Below are 20,045 nucleotides of genomic sequence, written 5' to 3' on the forward strand. Positions count from 1 at the left end.
CTGGCTGGAGCAGAAGGCCAGATCTGAGGCTGCTAGGGTTAAGCAGTAAGGCTTGCCCTGCCATGCCTGAGGGCGAGTTGGGCAGGAGCCCTTAGCAATAAAGAATAGATGGGCTTGATGGGCAGTCTCAAACCTTCTGAATCAATTGGAGGCTCTCCCATGCCAGATCATAATGCAGTTCTCCTGCCAGGCATGATAATACAGTACCTAAGGAAAGCCCAAAGAGCTGTTTCCTCTGATGATCCTACTCTCGGTGGGATTTCCAAGGAAATGGCTTTCTAGCAATTCCCTTTTTTTCCCCAAGACAAGCAGCCATTTCCCACTCCCCTGATGCAGCCCAGCATTAACACCAATCTCTATTCTCTGCCAGTGCTGCCCCAAAGAGTGGCTTAAGAGCCCCTGTTTGGCAACATGTAAATCTAAAACAACTTTACAAGAATCAGTGTAAGTTCTTCATGTAAGCATGGAGTCTGCACATAGCAAAAGTAGAGCGAGCGAAGCAGTAAAGAAGAAAGGAAGGAGAGCCAGCAGGTCCAAACTCAACATCAAGGACCTTGACTTCACTCACCACAAGACTTAAGGGCAGACATAATTCTCACTTTTACTCCTAGGGAAAAGTGAAGTTCTCTCATGCACGCACTCTCTCACCTTCTTTCTTTCTCTTTTCCCAACACTCTCAGCGACTTCTATCACTAGTCAGCCACCCTTGCTGTAAGTTCCTTTAAACTGAAATGGGACAACCTTCCAGATTCTGGGGGATCCCTTTGTCAGAGAAATGCCTGGGGATACAGTCCCTGTTTGATGAAATTGTGAGCTGCTAAATTAACAGAGGACTGACTAAAGATATGATTCTTTGTTTGCAGTAGAAAACCTGTTTTACCATCAACTATTTTAAAGGTAACCTATAACAAAATATGTATGCTTGTACATTCATGTTCCTGGATTCTACCTACTGTCAGATAAGACTCTAAATCTATTAATATAGTGATCTTGTGTGTGTGTGTCTCATGGGGAACTTGGACCTCAGCCTGTGCATTTGCTACCCTCAACCTTTGAGCCCCCATTTGTGTAGGCACCACTTGAACTAGTTTCCAAATCAGTTTAATTTTTGCACTCTCTAAGTCTGCATGTGGCTCTGAGTCACATGCAAAAGTCCTACAATTAACAGCATCCATTTTAGTTCTTAACCTGGAGGTGGACAACTGCCCAGCTCCCAAGGCAACACATACAGCCCTTGTCAGTCTCAGCTTTCACCTCTGCTCTCCCTCTCCCTGCCCACCTACACTGTCTAATATTCTCTGGTATGCCAGCTCTTGCACCCCTCAAATGCTGCTTGGTGGAGCAACCCGTTGGGTCCACTGCTGGGGGTCTGGGGAGTACGAGGGGGAGGCGACATCCAGGGAGCTGCTGGCACCTTGCAGGGACATGTGCAGTCCCTTTTCTCCTCCAGCACCTTCCTCTCAGGAGGATTGTGGACATCTCTCACCTGTACTGTTCATTAGCTTTCAGCTTCCCGTTGCATGTTGCCCTGGACTGGCCGCACTCCTCTGTTCCCATTGACACTCGCCAGGTTTCAGGGGAGCTCCTGGGGCTCGGATGGAAGGGGTTGGGGATTAGCACAGCCAGGTAGGAGTCCTCTGTCCCATAATAGTGGTCATACCATGTGCTGGACATGATTTCCTGGGTGGGCCTCAGCACTGAAGGGGAATGTACAAGGTGACAGTGGTAGTCCCAAAGTGACATCCAGGGGGCCTGCTGCCCTCCAGGCAGCCACTGCAGATTGGATATGCAGGGGCACTTACATGAATCATTAGTCGTAGCAATGACACCGTAATACTCGATCTGGCCATTCTCCTCGCTGAACAGGTCAGATGAAATGATAACCGTGGAGCTGGCCTCCACCTGGAAAATGTCTGCTCGCAGGGGTGGAGGCAGGGCTGGAAGAGGAACCAGCAAGCACAGCCTGTTAGTGTGTCCCTGCTCCCACAGACCCACCACACATTGCTCAGCCTGTGACTGGTCCCAGCATCACGGCCCAGAGCCCTGACCCACTGCAGTTTAGTGCAGGACCATATGGGGCTCACAGGCAGCTGAAAGAGTCCCCAGGTGTAATTAGCAACACTGGGTGTCTTCTCCTGGGGTCTGTGGCAAGGTTGCGGGAAAGAAAGGGACTCACCCTCCACTGTTGTGTTGCAGAGCAGAGTCACAGCCTGGCTCCTCATTGTGTTCATGCCCACTGTGCTCACAAAGATTCGGTAGGATGAGTTTGGCCCCAGCCCCTGCAGACTGGCCTCGCTCGTAGGGATGGTCACGACATACTTGGAGGTGGAAGGTCCATCAGAGAGTCTCTCTGCCACCACCTCATAAGCCTCCACATCTCCAGGAGAGCTGGTCCAGTTCAAGTAAAGGCTTCTTGACTCTGGTAGGCATTGCACATCCTCCACCGGGTTTGGCTCTGTGAAGGAGATATGGTAGGCTCTGAACTTACTGGATCAGAGAAATCCCAGCCTCAGCCCATGCGTCAGCCCAGAGCCACTGTGGTCCTCTACTGCCTGCCCCTAGGTCAATGAGAGAGGAGCAGAGCTGGGCATCTGTGATCTGGGAGCCGTCTGCGCGAAGGGCCACAGGACAAGGCTAATGGGTCAGGGCCTGAGCAGATGTCCTACAGGAGAAGCAGACCAGTGGAGATCTCTGCAGGGTCCACTTTGCTTCACAGGTAACCAGGCCACAAGGTAATGGGAAATCTCTGTGATGGGGCTAGCTTAGAAAGCTGATGCCTACCAGAGGGTCACCTTGTTAGCTTTCCTTATCTCCCACCATGAAGACTTCCCATGCTTCTGTTGACACCCAAGGGCTGATCCAGTCTTGAGGCCACCCAGGTGTTTCTCCCCCTTCCAGCCTGCACTCCCCCCATCCCTACGACAGTGTGTACCCACCCATTGGCACTGCCAAGGGTTTGGTGCTGCTCCAGTAGGGCCCAGCCACGCAGCTCAAGGAGACAGAGTAGTTCCTCCCTGGGATCAGCCCCTGGAGGAGGTGCTGGACTTGCCCTCTGTCGAGGGCCTGCCGCCAGGGCAGCGTGCTGTTCCTGGGATCCCGCAGCCACAGCTGGCATTCGTCCTGCTCTCCAGAGACGCTGCCCCAGGAGATGAGCATTGTGTTGTTCCCTTCAGCTACCGCAGAGAGATTTTTGGGAACTGAGGGGGCTACAATGAAAACCACACCAGGGGAGAGTTACTGGCATGCATGTACTCTCTTCCATACAAGAAGGAAGCTTCATATGTTCAGTGATAACATTTCTGCAGCTGCTCACTGCCACTACCAGAAATGACCTTTAAATGGCAATTGGAGGACATGCAGAGTGAGGAGCACGAGGAGATGGGTTCTTCCACCTGCTAATTAGCAAGTTTCATTAGAGACTTGCCTGAAGGGCTCTGCACATGACTCCCAGCACCCTGCCAGGGGCTGGCTGAGTGTGGGAGCAGAGACCTCTGGATTCCCCAAGCAAAGTGCAGGGACTGTGGGCACAAGCACATGAAAAGGCTTATTGTGCTTATCTGCAATTTCCACATTCCTTTAAAAAAAAAAAAAAAGCCCATCCTCCCCTTATCCCCCATGCCAGGAATTTTCTGAGTGCCTGGGAGAAAGGCAGGATGGATGGTGGGGTGTCCCCCCCGGCTGTAAGACCTTGTGGTCTCCCAGGCAGTGGGTGTCCTCTACCAGAGCAGCACTACTGCCGTGGGGTCCCTTACTCTTGTGCAGTCACCCATGCCTGGAGGAGCCAGCTTGTGTGAACAGCGGGGCCACGAGCTGGAGGTCTGCCTTCTGAAACAGCAGCCATGGCTGCCAGACTGTCCAATGGACAGCAGTTTTGCCCTGCTCTCCCCTCCACAGGGGGGGTTGCACAGCCTGTATTCTCATTGCTATGATGGTACCTACAGCTTCCAGGCAGCAGGTGCTGAGCCTACCCATCTGGGTGAGGCTGAGCCTCATGCATGTTGCAAGGACCCTTAGCTCTTGCCACTTACTTGTCCAGTCGCTGATGTTTGCCGCAGAGGTTGCGTAGGGCCCTGCCATGGACACCACTTCCAGCAGGTATTTGTGTCCTGGAGCCAGGCCAGAAAAGGTGAATTTGCTGGTGCCTTTCCCAACAGATACATTGGCTGCCACAATACCTGATCCCCAGTGATACAGGAGGAGCCTGTAACTGTCTTGTCCTTGGGGTTCCGCTCGCCAGGATGTGCTCAGCCTGTTGGGATACCCCTGGTTTGTCATGTACACATTACGGGGTGCCAGGGGGTCTGGAGAGACAGGATGGGAGACATGTCAGTGAAGGGTCTGAGGACATTGCCTGAGTATCTTGGCAGTGTCATCAGAAGGGATGCACCATACAGGACAGAGCACTTTGTCTTGGCTAGATGGCTGCATGCACCAGCCTGGAGGCAGCTAAAAGCGGCTTCTGCAAGCTTCAAGTGGCGCCTGTCTGAGCAGACAGCCCTGTCCCAGCTGGAGCAAGACACTGAGATGGGTGAGGAGGGACCACCCAGCCAGCTAGAGGTGGGGGGGGGAAGTGAATGCCCCTGTTCCCTGCTCCCTCCTCCATGCCTCTCCTCTGAAGCACAGCCCCCAGAGCTTCAGCTGAACTAATCCAGGCTAGTGGAGCTGATGGTGAGGATGGGCAGAGCTCTGCTCAGTGCCATGGCACTGACAAGCCCTTTGGTCCAGGCAGGGCTTGGGGTCTGCCATGAAGGTCCTTGGGGCCATGTCCTTTGCCATGAGCTTTCGTGACTGCCCAGCAAGGCATGCATCACCTTCAAAACAGGGTACTCACACGTCCAGTTGCTGACATTCCCTGCAGGTGTCTGGTAGGGCCCAGCCATGGACACCACCTCTAGCACATACTTGCTTCCTGGGGCCAGTCCCATAAAGGTGAAGTTGTGGGTGTCTCTCCCAAGCAAGGTCGTAGCTGCCACAGTGCCCAGCTGTGCGTGGTACAGGGTCAGTGCATAGCCGTCTCGGCCCCCGGCTGCTGCTCCCCAGGACGCGCTCAGCCTGTCGGGGTGCCCCGTGCTCAGCAAGCGCACAGCAGCTGGGGGCAGTGGGCCTGGGGAGTTACCAGACCTAATGTTAGGGACTGGAGACCATGCAGAAGGAAACAGACACTTGATGCGACATTGTACAGCAGGACAGATGCTCCCTAAGGGCTGGGACTCACAGACCCCCTCTGGCACACTCCTCCTCCTCACTTTTCTCTTTTCTGTCCCCATCCCACCTCACCTTTAATACTGCTCACCCTCTGTGGTCCCTCACATGACAACCCTTCTTCATCTAGGTCACCCTCATCCCATAGCCCAGCTGGAGCGCCTTTGCCACTGCTGCTTGAACACATGTCCTCCAGCACCCAGCTGGCCTGCAGCTGCTTGGGCAGAGCTGGCACAGCATCAATACTGTGTCCAGCCCTAAAACCTTTCTGGGTGGGAAGAAGTGCTGGACTAGTCCATCTCCAGAGCGAAGACCTCTTCTCCCGGGAGGACTATGGATTAGCCTTTTGTACTATACTGATTCATTTCATGAACTTTTATGGTAATGTGTTTTCTAACTGCTGGAGGAGACTCAGTGAGGGTGTGAGTGCTTCTGTACACAGGCTGAAGGGGCAGGGGGATGTTCCCACATGGGCACAGCTGGGCAACCCTGCATGTCATCAACATGTTCTTGTGCAAGTCTACAATTGAACATCCATGTGCATGAGGGTGACAGTGTGCCCCTGCACTAACTGCTGCGTGTTGCACCCATGAACATGTGTGTGCACATCTCCAAAGGCACCAGATCCCCTGTAAACCTCCCAGCCCTCCTCAGGACTGCCCAGTGGGGCAACATCTCCCACCCCTCTGCAGGGAACACTCCTCCAGGCACTCACGTGTCCAGCCACTGATGTTGGGTGCCGCTGCCTGGTATGGTCCAGCTGTGGCACTGGCCTCCAGGGAGTACTCATATCCTGGGGTCAGGCCCATGAAAGTAAAGTTGTGGGTGTCTCTTCTGAGTGAGGCTGTAGCTGCTATGGTGCCCAGCTGTGCATGGTACAGCGTCAGTGTGTAGCCATCTCGCCGCCCAGCTGCGGCTCCCCAGGATGTGCTCAGCCTGTCAGGATGCCCGGTGCTCAGCCAGTGCACAGCAGCCGGGGGCAGCGGGCCTGGGGAGGAAACACAAGTCACTGCCAGGAGCCACATCTGGGCTAAAGGAAAGGAGATGCTCCATATCTGTATCAAGCCTGTGCTGCAGGAGGTGGGTCAGCCCTGCAAGGTCCTGAGGGCTGGCTTTGCCCTTGTTTCTGTGGCAGCTGCCTCCTCCCTGGTGCTGCCTGAGCCTGTGGATGCCTGTGGATGGCTACCGGGGACATGGGTGGCCAGGCCACAGGGCCATGCACAGACTCCCCTTGCTGCATCCAGCAGGGCATGAGCACTGGGCGCTTGCATGGGTGGGAGAGGAAGACAGGATCTGGCTGCACGAGTATAGCCTCTGATTTGAACCCAGAAGGGGGAGATCTGGTGGAGGACACAGGGCTGCAAGGAGAGCATCATACTCACGTGTGCAGTGGGTGAGGTTGGGGGTGCTGGTGTGGAAGGGCCCAGCTGTGGCCCTCACTGCCACACTGTAGTGGGTGCCAGGGCTCAGGTTCCTAAAGATGTGACTCCTGGCATCCCCACCCAGTACCACGTGCCCAACACGACTGCTGGAGGCTGTGTCATAGACATCCACTACGTAGCCTTCTGCTCCTTGCCCCATTGCTGCCCAGGAGGCCTGCAGCATGGAGGCAGAGGGGCTGCCCAGGGTGAGGTTGGCAGGGGCCAAGGGATCTGGAAAGCAACAGGGAGACAGTCAGCCCCTGTGTGCCACTGCTTGCTGCTCAATGCTATGAGCTGGCTGCTCTGCCCAGTGGTCCCTTGTGCTCTGGCAGTGCTGGACTCCAGCTCCCACTGGGCGGTGGGCAGGCTGGCCACCAGAGATCCTCCCAGAGAGAAGCATGGGGACAAATGGGCAGACAGTGCAGGTGGCTCTGAGCGCAATATCCCAAGGGCTTGCAGCTGGACATGGCAGGGATGATACCCAGAGCCTTTGAGGTGGGTAGGGGGGATTGGATCTCTGTCAGGGAAGGAATGAGGACAGTGAACAGAAAGGTGGGACAACTATGTAGAAGCTAGGAGCACAGTGGGGATGGTTTGGGAAGGGGAAGGTAGTGGTGGGTGCTCTGCAAGGCTCAGATGGAGGCTCTGGGGCACAGTGCAGTGCTATGTCCAACCCAACCCATCAGACTCACATGTCCATTGGGTGACATTGGTGGAAGAGGCTTCAAATGAACCTTTCACAGCAGTGACCTGCCCAGCAAACCTGCTGCCTGCCTCCAAGTGAGTCCAGGTGATGTTCTGGGCATCTGGACTCAAGGTCTGGACCCGATCCCTGCCCTGGTTGCTGAGGCTATACAGAATAACGCGGTAGTGGTCCCTCCTGCCGGGGGGCTTGTTCCAGCACATGTAAAGCTCTGAGGAGCTGCCTGGGTTAGTAAGGATCAGGTTTGTCGGAGCAGCAGGAACTGTGAGGAAAGAGAGACATGAGTCAGAGAGAAAAAGATCCAGTTCTGAACATGCAGCCATGTCTGTTAGGCACTCTGTGCCCTTGTGATATAAGAAGGCTGCAAGAGGCCAGAGATGACTGCAGGCTAGCATCACTGGAAACCAGGCCAGGGTGCCTTCCTCTCCCTGGGTGCCAACATTGATCCCCATCCCATTCTGGATCTCCTTGCAGTGCTCCCACACAAATCACCTGTGGGTGGGATGCATGCTCACCTGTGCAGCCAGTGATGTTCTTGGGGAGGGAGTGATAGGGTCCGGCTACTGCCCAGATCCCAACAAGGTAGCAAGTTCCTGGTTCCAGCTGTGCCAGGGTGACATTGGTGCTGTCCTTCCCTGCTTCCAGGTTCCTTTTTGGTGCAGAAGAGCCCTCCTCGTTCACACTGAGCAGATACCTATCCCTCTGCCCAGGAGGAGTTTCCCAGTGCACAGTCAGAGCCCAGGCAGTGCTGACAGGGCTTGCCGACAGGGAAAGAGGAGGTAGTGGGACTGCAGGAGAGAAACAGCGTTACAGGGGACAAACCTGGGATGCTCAGGACTGACTCTAGTTTGGGAATGAAGCTGGGAGCTGTAGGACTGTGAGCATCTATCATGCTGTCTAAAGACTGCTGAGAGCAGTGGGTTGCTCCCAGATCAAAGCTGCTCTCTGTGTCCCAGGTCATAACGGTGCCCTGAGACCCCCTTGTCCCAAAGTGCTGGGGCAGGCTCACAGCATGCCCCATTGAGCTGCTGGGCTCAGGATGAGTGAGGGTCCCAAAAAGAAAGCCAGCATCTTGAGTAGGAGACAGGCACCACTGGGGTTGCAGGGACATGGTATCAGAGCTCTCTTGCAGAACAGCCCTAGGACCCCTCTGTCTTGGTCCCCAGCCCCTCATCAGGTCAAAGCCAGGCTGGGTACCAGGGATGGGGATGGGAGCAGAGGCTGCGTTCCTACCAGTGTAGCCAATGGCAGTCTGAGAGGAGATGCGATGAGGCCCAGCCTGAGAAATTATCTCCACACGGTATCGGGACCCTGGCACCAGCCCCTCCAGGTCAAGCTGGGTGACTCCACGGGGGACGGACACATTCCTGATGACGGACAGGGACTCAGCCACCGAGAGCTGTACCATGTGGTCTCTGCCACCGCCTGACTCCACCCAGCTCACACGTAGCTCCTGGGGTCTCCGGCCAGGCTGTACACTCACGTTAGCCAGAGACAGTGGATCTAGGGGAAAACACAGCATGGAGATCCATGAGATGGTGGAGGAAAGCAACTGCAGAAGCCAGGACACAGCCTGCACCTCTGCACAGGGCTAAAGGAGAAGTGGTGTCAGCTGACTGCTAGTTCTCCTGTTGTCCTGGGGGACATGCAAGTTGCCTGTGTGTGTCCCCAGGACACTGCTAGCAGGCAGGTGCTGTACTGAGAAGAGAGCACTCAGCTCCCCAGTGGGCTGCTCTGCTCCATGGACAGGAAGCAGCAAGCCCATATGGGCTCTGTGCTTCCTCTTGCGCATCCCCCTCCCACCAGTCCCAGGCTGGCCTTGAGATCACGAGTGGTCTAGGTGGAAGGTTCAGCTTGACTGTGGAAAGCCTGAGCTGGGGAAAAGGGTCTTCTGAGGCCCAGAAGCCAGCACACAGCACCTAACTCATGACACGTGCTCCAATTCCCAGAGGCAAGAAGCGTGCAGGTCTCACCAGAGCCCTCCCTCTGCCCAGACATGTCCGCTTCACTGCCAGTCTTGCAGGCAGTGCCAGGATGCCCCAACCCTGCAGGAGGCTGGGGACACTTCTCACTCACATGTCCATTCAGTGGCAAAGTGTGATGAGGATCTGTATGGGCCAGCAAGGACGGTCACCTTCAGGAAGTACTGAATGCCAGGGGACAGCCCCAGGAACGTAAAGTTGTGGGTGTTTGGCCCCACTGAGATGTTCCTCTGCGCTGGATGGCTTTTGCTGTAGAGTTGGAGGTGGAACTGGTCCACATCGCCAGCAGCCTTGTCCCAGAAGGCAGAGAGTCCCAGCGGGCGTCGGGTGTTGGTCAGGGTCACACCAGCTGGAGCCAGGGGGTCTGAGAGAGAAGAGACATCCAGGCAGTAAGAGGCAGTTGTGGTGGACCTCCCACAGTGTGGAGTGTGTGCCTGCACGCACTTGCCCTGGGGACCCTCCACTGTCTGTCTCTGGTGGGCTCAGGTGAGAAATGAGCCCTGGCATATCAAACCCCAGAACAGCCTGAGCTTCTGCTCCACAACAAACATGAGGGCGGGTCCCCACCTTTCCTGCTGGGTGACATTTGGAAATGTTTTCTGTTCAGTGATGGGTTTCTCCTGCACTGAAGACCCTTTTACTTCCGACCTGGCTGAATGTGGCTCTGGTTGGCCTTCCACTCTTTGTCTGTCTATGCATCCCTGCCCCTAGTTCCTCCACCTCTCCATACATGGTCCACACTCTACCGTGTTTCCATGCCGTGAGCCTTTTGCTCTTGTTGGCAGGCCACGGTTGCAATTTGCAGTTGAATTGAGGTAGGGGTATCACACTCACACGTCCAGTCTGTGGCTGATCGCACAGGGGATCTGTAAGGTCCAGCCATAGCAGCCATCTCCAGTGTATACTGTCGCCCGGGGACCAGGTCCTCAAAGGTGACATTCATCCAGTTGGTGCCCACAGTCATGTTCCTGACCTGCTCCTGGGACTTGGTTTCCCAGAGGGTGCCTGTGTAGCCAGTACTACCAGCGGGAGCTGCTCTCCAGGAGGCTTGCAGAGAGGTGCTGTGGCCCTGATTGCTGAGGGTCAGATGCTCCGGGGGCAAAGGATCTAGGAAAGGAAAGGTCTAGATTCACAGCTGCACCCGGACTGGGGTCACCTGGGAGAAGCGCAATGCCAAATGTGCTGGGGCTGGAGGCCCCTCCCTGGGAAAACCCACATCCAGGTGCTCTGGCCACCCACAGGGTCTGTGCAGGCCACCGTCACCCCTGCTGACAACCACACACCAGTTTGGCAGGGACTGGGCCAGCCAGTGTTCAAACTGACATGGTAAGAGAGGACTGCTCTGGTGCTGAAGGATGTGGTGGGTGGGATGGTCTGGACCAGAGCAGTGGAGAGGTGGTTCAAGGCAGATGCAGCCTGAGCAGTGCCACAGGAGGGTGGTCTGAGGGAGGAAGAGGAGGGCACTGGGCTCTGCTGACCCTTGTGCTGGGTGATTGGGATACAGACCAGGGTCAGACACATCCAGCAGTGCCTCTGCTTTCCTCCTGAGCCTTTTGCCCTTTTATTGCATGAAGCTGCAGAAGACCCATGTTATCACATGCTCTGAGGCACGACATCTTGGGGAAGGGCAAGATCCAGTGAAACCCCAGGGCTGGCTGTGGTGAGGGCTGTGGCACTCACATGTCCAGTTGGTGATGCGCCGGGGTGAGGATGTGTAGGGGCCAGCCACAGTGCTGACCTCAAAGGTGTAAAGGGTCCCAGGGCGGAGGCCCTTGTAGGTGAAGTTGGTGACACCTTTGAGCAACAAGCTGTTCTTCACGGGGTGCTCCATGGGGCTGAGGGCCAGCACATAGCCCTCTCCCATTGCCTCCTCCCAGCTGGCTAGTAGGCTGTAGGGGCTCCCCTGGCTGGACAGACTCACACCAGATGGTGCTAGTGGCTCTGCAAGGGACAAGGATGGAATTGTGCACGTTACTGTGGAAGGCAGTGCATCAGTCAGCCAGATTGCTCCCACAACACTCTGCAGTGGTCCCCCCTGAAACATGGGCAGTCAGGGCTGCAGGGAGAGCCTTTTACTGCTGGGGACCCATGGGCTGGGTGAGTGCCTGCCCACTGTTTAAGGCTCCTCTCCTTCCTTCCCAGGGTGGCAGCTCTGGGACAGCACCAACTGTGGCTCTGCAAGTCACTCAGAAGGGACTGGGCACAGGGAGATGCTGCGCTGGAGGGGACTGGTGGTGCTTCACTACCCACCAAACCAGCTGCTGTGAGCAGAGGGAGGGGAAGCTGTCCTGAAGTCTGCTAAACACTGAGTCTGAAGGTTACTGAGTAGGATCTGGTCTTGATTTGTGCCTGACACTACCTGACACAAGTCTGCCAAGGACCTCCAAGTTCAACCTCAGGAGGAACTGTGGAGCAGCAGATTTTGCTGCTCTGACCCACAGCCTGCTCTTGAGACCAGCTGCCACTGCACTGCACAAACCCATCTCTGCCCCTGCTGCAATCCCCCTCACCATCCCACCAGCTTCCCTCTGGGTATCAGCCCCTCCATCAGGCAGCAGAAATGGCCTCAAAAGGACACGCTCGGGCTTTCTGCTTACGTGTCCAGGCTGCTGCGCTGCGGGCTGATGCCCGGTAAGGCCCAGCCACCGCCGTCACCTGGACAGAGTATTGCTTCCCAGGGCTCAGCCCATGGAAGGTGACATGACTGTTGTCTCCGCCGACAGAAATGTTCCTTGTTGGAGCACCATCCTCTCCCTCCTGCAGTGTCACCAGGTAGAAGTCTCTCTCTCCCGCTGGGGCGCTCCAGCGAGCCTGCAAGGAGCTCTGCTCCTCTGCACTGCTCAGGGTCACATTGCCAGGGCTCAGGGGGTCTGGAAGGGAAGGGAACGGGATTGTGTGTGTCAGGATTATGGGATGTTCTGTACCCCATACACTCCTGAGCCTCATTCCCTGCTTCCTTATCTGCAGGATTACATCCAGCCTTAGACAACCTTTTGGAGCATGCTGTCTCCACTCCCTAGCACAACCATTCGTGGTCTAGCAGAGCCCAGACAAAGCTGGCAGCCCTGCTGGGAAATTCCTAAAAGTCCCCCTCCTCTCCATTCAGGAGCTGTCATGAGCTTGCTGATATTCCCAGGAACTGGCCTGGACCGAACTCCTGGCTGGACGCTCCTGGCTTGTGCATCTGGCACTGGGGACTTCTGTTCAGTCGGGTAGGTCAGAGCCGCAGACAGCAACAGCAGAGATTGAGTCAGACTCACTTCATAGCAGAAACAAACCAGCTGGGGGTGTGGAGATCTTCCAAAATCCCAGCTGCAGAGTCAGCAGTGAGCAGGCTCCAGCTTTCCAGACTGGCAGGCAGAGCAGGAAAGAGCTGGAGACTTGTCACCTGGTGGCACCCAGGTCCTTGCAGCGTAGGCCTGACCAGTGTCTCTGCCCAAGGCCAGGATGAGTCACTGGCCACAATAGCTCTGATTTTGCAGCTTGGCACCTCCATAATTTGTTCCTCCTCACTAGAGAGGGCCAACACTTTCTTGTCATTCGGCATGAGTCTCACTCTGTCCAGGCTAGGCTTGCCCTCTCCATTTCCCCCTGGTTTTCCTGGGAACATCTGGGAGAGCAAGCCTGGGGCCAGAACTGTTTGCAGTGTCGGCAGCAAACCCCGACTCTGGTGGTAGAAGTCACCCTCTCTCATGGCCCTTGTCAGCCTGAGGCCAGAAGGTGGAGGCAGTTGGGTTGAATGGTGCAACTAGTTGGGGTCTGGGAAGCCTGTCCTCAATTTCTTGACCTGCCAGAGACTGGTTTCCTTGGCTGTGTTTGCACAGCACCTGGCATATTAGGGACATCCACCAGGATAAGGTTATCAGCAGCTATGAAAATATAGCCTTGACAGCAATCAAAGAGGACCAAAGATCCATTTCCCTACAGAAACCTCCAGTTCAAACCAGCTAAACAGCTATCGCCTTGCCCCCTGTTTTCTCTGCTGCCCTTGGACAGCCCTGAGGCACATGAGAGCCCAGCCCCAGCTGCACAAACACCAGTGGGAACTGCTGCCCTTCCATCTCCTCCTCAGGGAGAGGCCACTGGCTGATCCCAGTGCATCCAGGGGAGAAGGAGGCCAGCACTGGGAATTCACCTGCCCAGGGGACTCACTGGCCCCACTATCGCAGTGCCCCAGAGCTGGGTCCTAGAGCAGCTTTCGGCCAGGTCCAAGCAGAAGAATTGCCCTCTGCACCCGGGGCTCTGGCAGGAGACCTTTGCATTCAGAGGCTGAACCAGAGGCAGGGATAAAGCCAGGGCCACCGAGGTCCTCCCCCATCCCTGGCAATCATACTCACATGTCCAAGCAGTGGCATTGGGCCCTGCCACGGTGTAGGGCCCAGCTGCGGCACTGAGCCCCAGCCAGTACTGGGTGCCGGGGTGGAGATGCTGGAAGGTGTAGCTGGTGAGGCCCCTCCTGGCTGACAGGGTCGTGGTCACCGTCTGGGTGAGGAGGTTGTGGAGTGCAAGGTGCACCCAGGCGGCCCCCGCAGCACCCATCCAGGAGGCGATGAGGCTGGTGCTGGAGCCCGGGCTGAGCCTCAGCTGGGTGGGGATGGTGGGAGCTGAGGGGAAAAGCAGGAGACAGCAAGGTTCAGCACTGGGGCTGGGGCTCCCTGGACCCTCCTCTCTCCCCAGGGTCTCCTATGCCCACAGCTCCTCTCTGTGCTGGCATGGGGGGGTGAATGTCTGGCAGGGGTCTGCTGAGGGATGTCTCTCCCATGTCCCTTCCCAGGCAGGCTGAGGGGCTCTTGAGGTCCCTCCATACTGTCATGCTCTTTCAGGCTCCAGGGCAGAGGGGGTGGCAGCCTGGGTAATGCAACATTTCTGCAGCTCCCACCAGCCAAGATCTTTTGCCAGGATCCCCAGCTTGCCCTTCTCCCATGGGGACACGGAGCACACAAACCCAAGCTGTGGGTCCTGCAAAGCAGGTCTGAGGTGCAAGGTTTAACCCCCTTGGCCCAGCACACTGGGGTCACAGCAGGGATGTGAAAAACTCCCAGCTGTTCCCCATCCTACACAAAGTCCCCATCCTGAGCCTGGAGACCTCCTCCCTGTCTCTGCTAGCCCAGCCGGCACATGTGCTGCACCCCTCCTGCCAAACCCTTTCTCCCACCCCTTCCCTCTTGGCCAGGCACACCCATCGCTCCCTACCTGTCCACTGGTGGATACTTGTGCTTGCCAGGCTGGATCCAGCCAGCGTGCTGACCTTCAAGGCGTACTCGCTGCCAGCCAGCAACCCGTCAAACAGGAACGTGGAGGCGTTTGGCAGGATGGACGCATTTCTCACAAGCGTCTGGGAGTCGCTGTGGTAGAGGGCAAGGTGGTAGCCCTCCCGCTGGCCGTGGGCGTGCGCCCAGGAGGCATGCAGCATGGCAGAGCTCCCGCTGCTGCTCAGGCTCAGGTTGCGGACGGGTGAAGGACCTGCATTGGACATAGCACAGATGGTGTTGGCTGGTTGCCTGGGGATGCCTGGCCTGCCAGGTTGTTCAAGGGCTGGTGGGACAGTGCCCTCACCTGGTGAGGTCCTGCCAGCCAGCTCACAGGACCCAATCCCCCAAGCACAGCCCCATCACCTCCCTGCCAGCTCACCAGTCTCCCACAGATTGGGTGGGCTGCACCATCCCCCTTGGATCAGTCTCTGCACAGTCACTCTGAACTGGGCAGGGAGGTTCAGTCAGGGACAACACACCATGTGCACGCTGAGAAAGGTGAATCCATCAGCGCTTACCTGTGAGCTTAAGCTGCTGCCAGGTCCTCTGTTCCTGCTGACTCTGGGTCCTGCCACCTGCCTTTCTGTGAGCGCCAGCCCCTGCTCCCTACAGCCACTGCTATTGTCTGACACCATCCCTTCTGCTGGCCAAACCCCTCCCTCCAGCTCTACTCTCCTTTTCTAGGTTTTCCACCTTCACCTGCACTGATTTACTCAAGGATCTTCTGGAGACATGCAGGCAAGGGCTTCCATCCTCACCTGAGCTGTGGGCTCACCAGCCCTTCCCCCCATCCTAGGCATCAGCCAGGGATGGCATAGAGCAAGGCTTGGTGGGTGAACCAGTGACTGAGAGATGCACCAAAACCATGGAGTAAATGCCACTTCCTTGTAGGTCTTTCTAGACCTCCAGGCATGGCATTTTCCACTCCTTGGCTTTCTGCAGTCCACATCATAGGTTGGACCATCATTATCTATATTATTGCAGGAGAAGGTACAGCGTGAACCCTGCCCACGTAAGGTGCAGGGACAGGACCCTCCCTCCACATGGATGAGGGAATGACCCCTGGGGGTCTGGGGACCAGGGAAGGACCCTGATACCTGTGGAAGTGAGGAAAGGCCCGACCTCTCCATGAACTCATGGGACTCCACACAGACCTGTACTTCGCACCCTCCAAAGCAGTGTGATGACCACTGGTAGGAGCACTGGGACCCTTTGACTCTGCAGTCCCTGGGGAACCCCTTACTTGTCTGTGCTGTGACTGTCTGGGTGGTGGTCTCCGTGCAGGCAAGCATGGCTGTCACCTCAATCTCATAGCGCGTGCCAGGGGTCAGCCCGTGGAACCAGAAGCTGGTAATGTTGGGTCCAGCAGATCCATTCTGCAGTGGTGTGCCTGACCCCAGGGAGGAGAGGGCAAGCGAATATCCCTCAGCACCCCCCTCTGGCTCATCCCAGGACAGAAGGAGGGAGTCCGACCGGCCATGGTCACTCACGCTGAGGTTCAGGAGGGTCCCTGCAGAGGCAAAGCCAAAACCCTCAGAGAGGTTCAGAAACATCCATGGACTGGGGTCAAAGGCACCACATGAAAGAGATGCTCCTAAGCATGAAGCATCTCCTCCACTGGAGAAAGACCAGAGGCTTCAGGCCATCACATGCTTTGTCCAGCCAGCCTTGGTTTATGGCAGAAAAGTTGCCCTGGCTGGGTATAATCCATTGCTCACCACCTTGGTTGGTTTGAACCCCCAATAAGATGTTGAACGGCTCTGTGTCCACCTTGCAGGATGAAGACAATGGCTAGTGAGGGAGCAGGATGGATATGGCAGTGGGGCCATTATGCTCCCTGCAATAGTCTCTGTCTCTGTGTGGGCTCTGACAGAGGAGAAGGTAAAGGCTGCTTTGAAGGGATCCAGGCACTGATTCCCCACTGTCCTGCCCAGTGCAGAGATGACACGGGAAGAGCAGAACACTGCGTACGTGGAGAAAACGTGGGGCCAGATTTGCACAATCCCCTGCTGAGGTGTGTCTCTCCCTTGGTCTTGCTGCAGCAGCCAGGTCAGCGCGCTGTGGCTGCAGGGCCGGTGCTGTAGCATCCAGATGAAGAGCATCTGGGGACAAGGAAGTGGCATACGGGGCTTGGCCTAATTGGTAGGTCAATGGCCAAAACTGCTATTGAATCCCTGCCCTTAGAGTTGCTCAGGAACCACCTACACAAACAGGAGCCAGACAGAGCCTGTCTGTTGGGACCAAGCTGGCAACGTGACCCTTGCAGGCTCTCTCTCTGCCTCCCCATGCCTCCACTAGCAGATTGTCACGCACTCGCCATCCCCAGCCTTGCTGTGAACCATGAGCTCTCTATTGCTTTCAGCCTTTGGGAAACACCAGAACAGCTCTAGTGCTAATAAGACATTTGTGTAATAATTAGCACTTAAAATTTATGATGTGCAACATGTTGTAACAGGCTTACATGTGATCTGGCATGGCAAGAAAGCTTTAAACAAGCATAGCTATTGCCCTAGAGGTCTGCCCAGGGGCTGCCTCTACAGAGCAAAAGGGAAGTAGTGTGAGGTGAGCCCCAGGGGCAGGGGCAGCTTTTGGACTGCTCAAGTGTTATGTGCGGCCTTCCCACAAAGCTGGACAGTTTCAGAACTACATGCAACTTCTGTTTCATGCAATGCTGTTGTTTGGAGCCTGCTGCCATGCTGAGAGCTTCACTCAGCAGATGAGTGCAAAGGGAATTGGGGAAGTTAAATGGACACAAAAGAGGAGCAGGTAGTACATCTGGGAAAGGCCTTCTCAGTGCCATCAAGAGCAGATTTAGGAACAGACTGCTCAGGAAGGGTTATGTGAATGTAGTTGGATGCCCATGGGTCAGGTGTCTACACCTGGGCCAGCTGTCCTGGGGTGCCCTTGCTCTCAGCAAAGACCCAGTGGCAGCAGCTCGTGGAGCACAGGGTATGGCTAATCCCCTCCTGAAGACAGCCAGTGGGCTTGTGCCCTGCATGGAGTTCAAACAGGGATGGTTTTTTCAGCGCGGGCTCTTTCTTATCTCATGAAGGTACGAGTTCTCCACCCATGTTTGTCTGCCTCTCTCAGGTTTCCTACAGACTGCATCACTTGCCTCCATCTGTCACTTGACGATCATCATCTTCACCTCTGCAGTACAAATGTACTAATATCTAAAATGGGCCAGAGGCATCCTCCAGCCCTGAGGCCCATGATCACAACACTGTGGACGTACCCATAGATAAGCTCCGCAAACCACATCACAGCTAGCCACATCCAGGTACACCCCATGTCCCGACTGGTGCCTGCAGATCATCTGGGAGAGTTTTCACTTGCATGGGCCAGAACCATGCAGGCATTGCACTGGCTCCAAGCACACAGCAGCACTTGCTGGCTGCAGTGTGAACGCAGCTGTGCGGCTCCCCAGTCAGCTCAGCACAGCCATGGGGCTGCCCCATGGAGTATGATCCTGCCCAGCCACGTGCAGGGGGTCTGTGCAGGGCACCTATGGCTGTGCTGCTGCTGAGCCCACTTGATGCTTCGTGGGAAGGAGAGAGCTTGGATCCTTGTCTGTCTCTCACACTGCCCCCATAAGGCTGGTTGCTGGACAAGATGGGGCTGACTCCCTCCCCTTCCCTGGACATGATCTGCGGCCTGCTGTAAGTCTGAAGTGGAGTATTTACAAAGCTACTCTTAACTCCAAGAGTTCTGGCCCAGCACATCCGCTCATCTCTCTGCTCCTGGGCAACAAGACCACCCTCTGCAGCCTGAGAAACTCTTTGCTTTGACTTACCTCTATCACGGCGTGCATCCTGTCCCTCCAACCCTGCCCGTGCTGTCTGGTTGCACCCCTCGCCCTGGGGGATTGAAGGTGTCAAGTAAGAGAGGGGCAAGATGAAGTGGTCTGAGCTGAGACCAACACCTGGGAGAGGTGTCCTGTGCCAGGCCAGGGGTCAGGCTGGCCACGCACAGGTCCCACCCCCCCATGGCATCTGGGGGCTGCGACCCTCTGGGGACTGTGACCCCTTTTCCCAGGAGAGCCCACATCACTGCTTATGTCGCCCTTCCCTAGCCAAGGCAGGGAGGCAGACTCAGCAGACGTAGCTTGTGGGCTGCCCTGGCCTTTTGCATGGCTGCTGGGACTGCAAACCAACATGGGGCCATGCCCACAGGGGAAGACATCCTACCAAAACAGCCAGGGCACAAGGGGAAAATTTGGGGAGGGAGGGAGCTCTGGATAGGCCCTAGCAATCTCATTCCCTCTACAGGCACTGCCTTTCCTGCGATGATGGGGGGAGGATGGAGGGACCCCAGACCTCAGTCCAGCTGCCATCCCCCACAGGCTGCAAAGAGAAGGCTTGGCCTGAGAGCTCCAGAGCATCCAGCACCCTCCACACCACAGCAAGCGCTGAGCACGCTCATGGGACACCCATCTCCCCACAGTCTGCTCGCGAGCAGGGTGTGCCCTGCTTTAGGTTGAGGCTAGTTCCCTCCACATTAAAGGAAATATCTCTGCCCACTCCCTGTCCCGCAACAAGCCTCAGAGGAGCAATCATCTTTCTTTAGTTATTTCCCCCTCGGCTCTGCTGGCTGACTCATTGCTGGCTCCCCCACCAACTGCGGTGCTTTAGGGAGGGCATGCGTGGAGGGGAGCAAAGGGGCTCTGGACCCCTGGGAGTAGCAGCCAGCCGATTCCTGGGGTGAGGAGCTGTGCAGCCATGACAGCAGTAACACGCTCTGATCCCAGCTGCTGGGGTGGGAGGGCATGGCGGGGGGGGAAGAGGAGGAAAGAGCCAGCTTGTAATTGCAAACGTCGCTAATTTGGTGCAGCTGCATGGCTGGAGAGGCAGCCCAGAAATATGCCGTCATTCCTCAGCGGGGTAGGACTATGCAAAGCCCCTTGCTGCCAGCGAGCCTGCAGCCAAGAGCCTGCATCGACAAACGGGGGGGTTGAAGAGACAAGGGCTTACCTCTGCCAGGGTTCCCAGGAGCCGCGGCACCCACGGGACAAGCAGCAGCAGCAGCAGCAGCAGCGGTGGTCTCATTGGGACCAGGGTGGCTGCAGATTAGAGGGATGACAAGTTGGGGGGGGGTAGCTCCTTAGCAGTGGCTGTCCCCAGCCAGCCCCTTCTCCCATGGCAGCGAAGGGCTGTGTCCCCACATGCTTTCCAAGCGCTGGTGACAGGATGACATCAGTGGGGACCGGCGTTGCATGCCAGCGCGTTGCACATCAGCCCTGCCAGCTGTACTTGGGCAGGAGCAGAGCGCGCCTCCGGGCTGGGAGAAGTCCAGTGTGTTTGTGTGCCTCTCGCTGTGTGCATTTGCTATTGTTCCCGCGGATCTGTGTCCCTCTGCGGTGACTCTGCAGCTGTCCTTGTGTGTGCGTGCTGCGGCCAGAGAGCTGCTTGCCGGGGGGCTTGGAGGGGGGGCTCTCGCTGTGGCTGGGTCTCTGCACGGCTGGAGCCCGGTCTGGCCATCAGAAGGA

General features: G+C 56.5%; 1 protein-coding gene across 4 annotated transcripts in view; it reads right to left on the reverse strand.

Moving 5' to 3' along the window:
* Positions 1–20,045, reverse strand: part of LOC142043729 (receptor-type tyrosine-protein phosphatase V-like) — a 41,253-nt gene that overhangs the window by 15,360 nt on the left and 5,848 nt on the right. For 3 of the 4 annotated variants that reach the window (XM_075055227.1, XM_075055226.1, XM_075055229.1), the window contains exons 2-21: positions 19,531–19,619; positions 18,354–18,417; positions 15,804–16,070; positions 14,502–14,771; positions 13,646–13,912; positions 11,906–12,178; positions 10,989–11,249; positions 10,143–10,415; positions 9,403–9,672; positions 8,560–8,829; positions 7,842–8,114; positions 7,316–7,588; positions 6,585–6,854; positions 5,918–6,190; positions 4,832–5,104; positions 4,029–4,301; positions 2,937–3,206; positions 2,177–2,455; positions 1,803–1,937; positions 1,487–1,697 (exon numbers count right to left, since the gene is read on the reverse strand). In XM_075055227.1, the coding sequence (XP_074911328.1) occupies positions 1,487–1,697; positions 1,803–1,937; positions 2,177–2,455; positions 2,937–3,206; positions 4,029–4,301; positions 4,832–5,104; positions 5,918–6,190; positions 6,585–6,854; positions 7,316–7,588; positions 7,842–8,114; positions 8,560–8,829; positions 9,403–9,672; positions 10,143–10,415; positions 10,989–11,249; positions 11,906–12,178; positions 13,646–13,912; positions 14,502–14,771; positions 15,804–16,070; positions 18,354–18,417; positions 19,531–19,619 (4,834 nt within the window). The other variant, XM_075055230.1, reaches the window with a different exon arrangement.

This window comes from Buteo buteo, chromosome 23 (genome assembly GCF_964188355.1).
Source record: "Buteo buteo chromosome 23, bButBut1.hap1.1, whole genome shotgun sequence".
Lineage (NCBI taxonomy): Eukaryota > Metazoa > Chordata > Aves > Accipitriformes > Accipitridae > Buteo > Buteo buteo.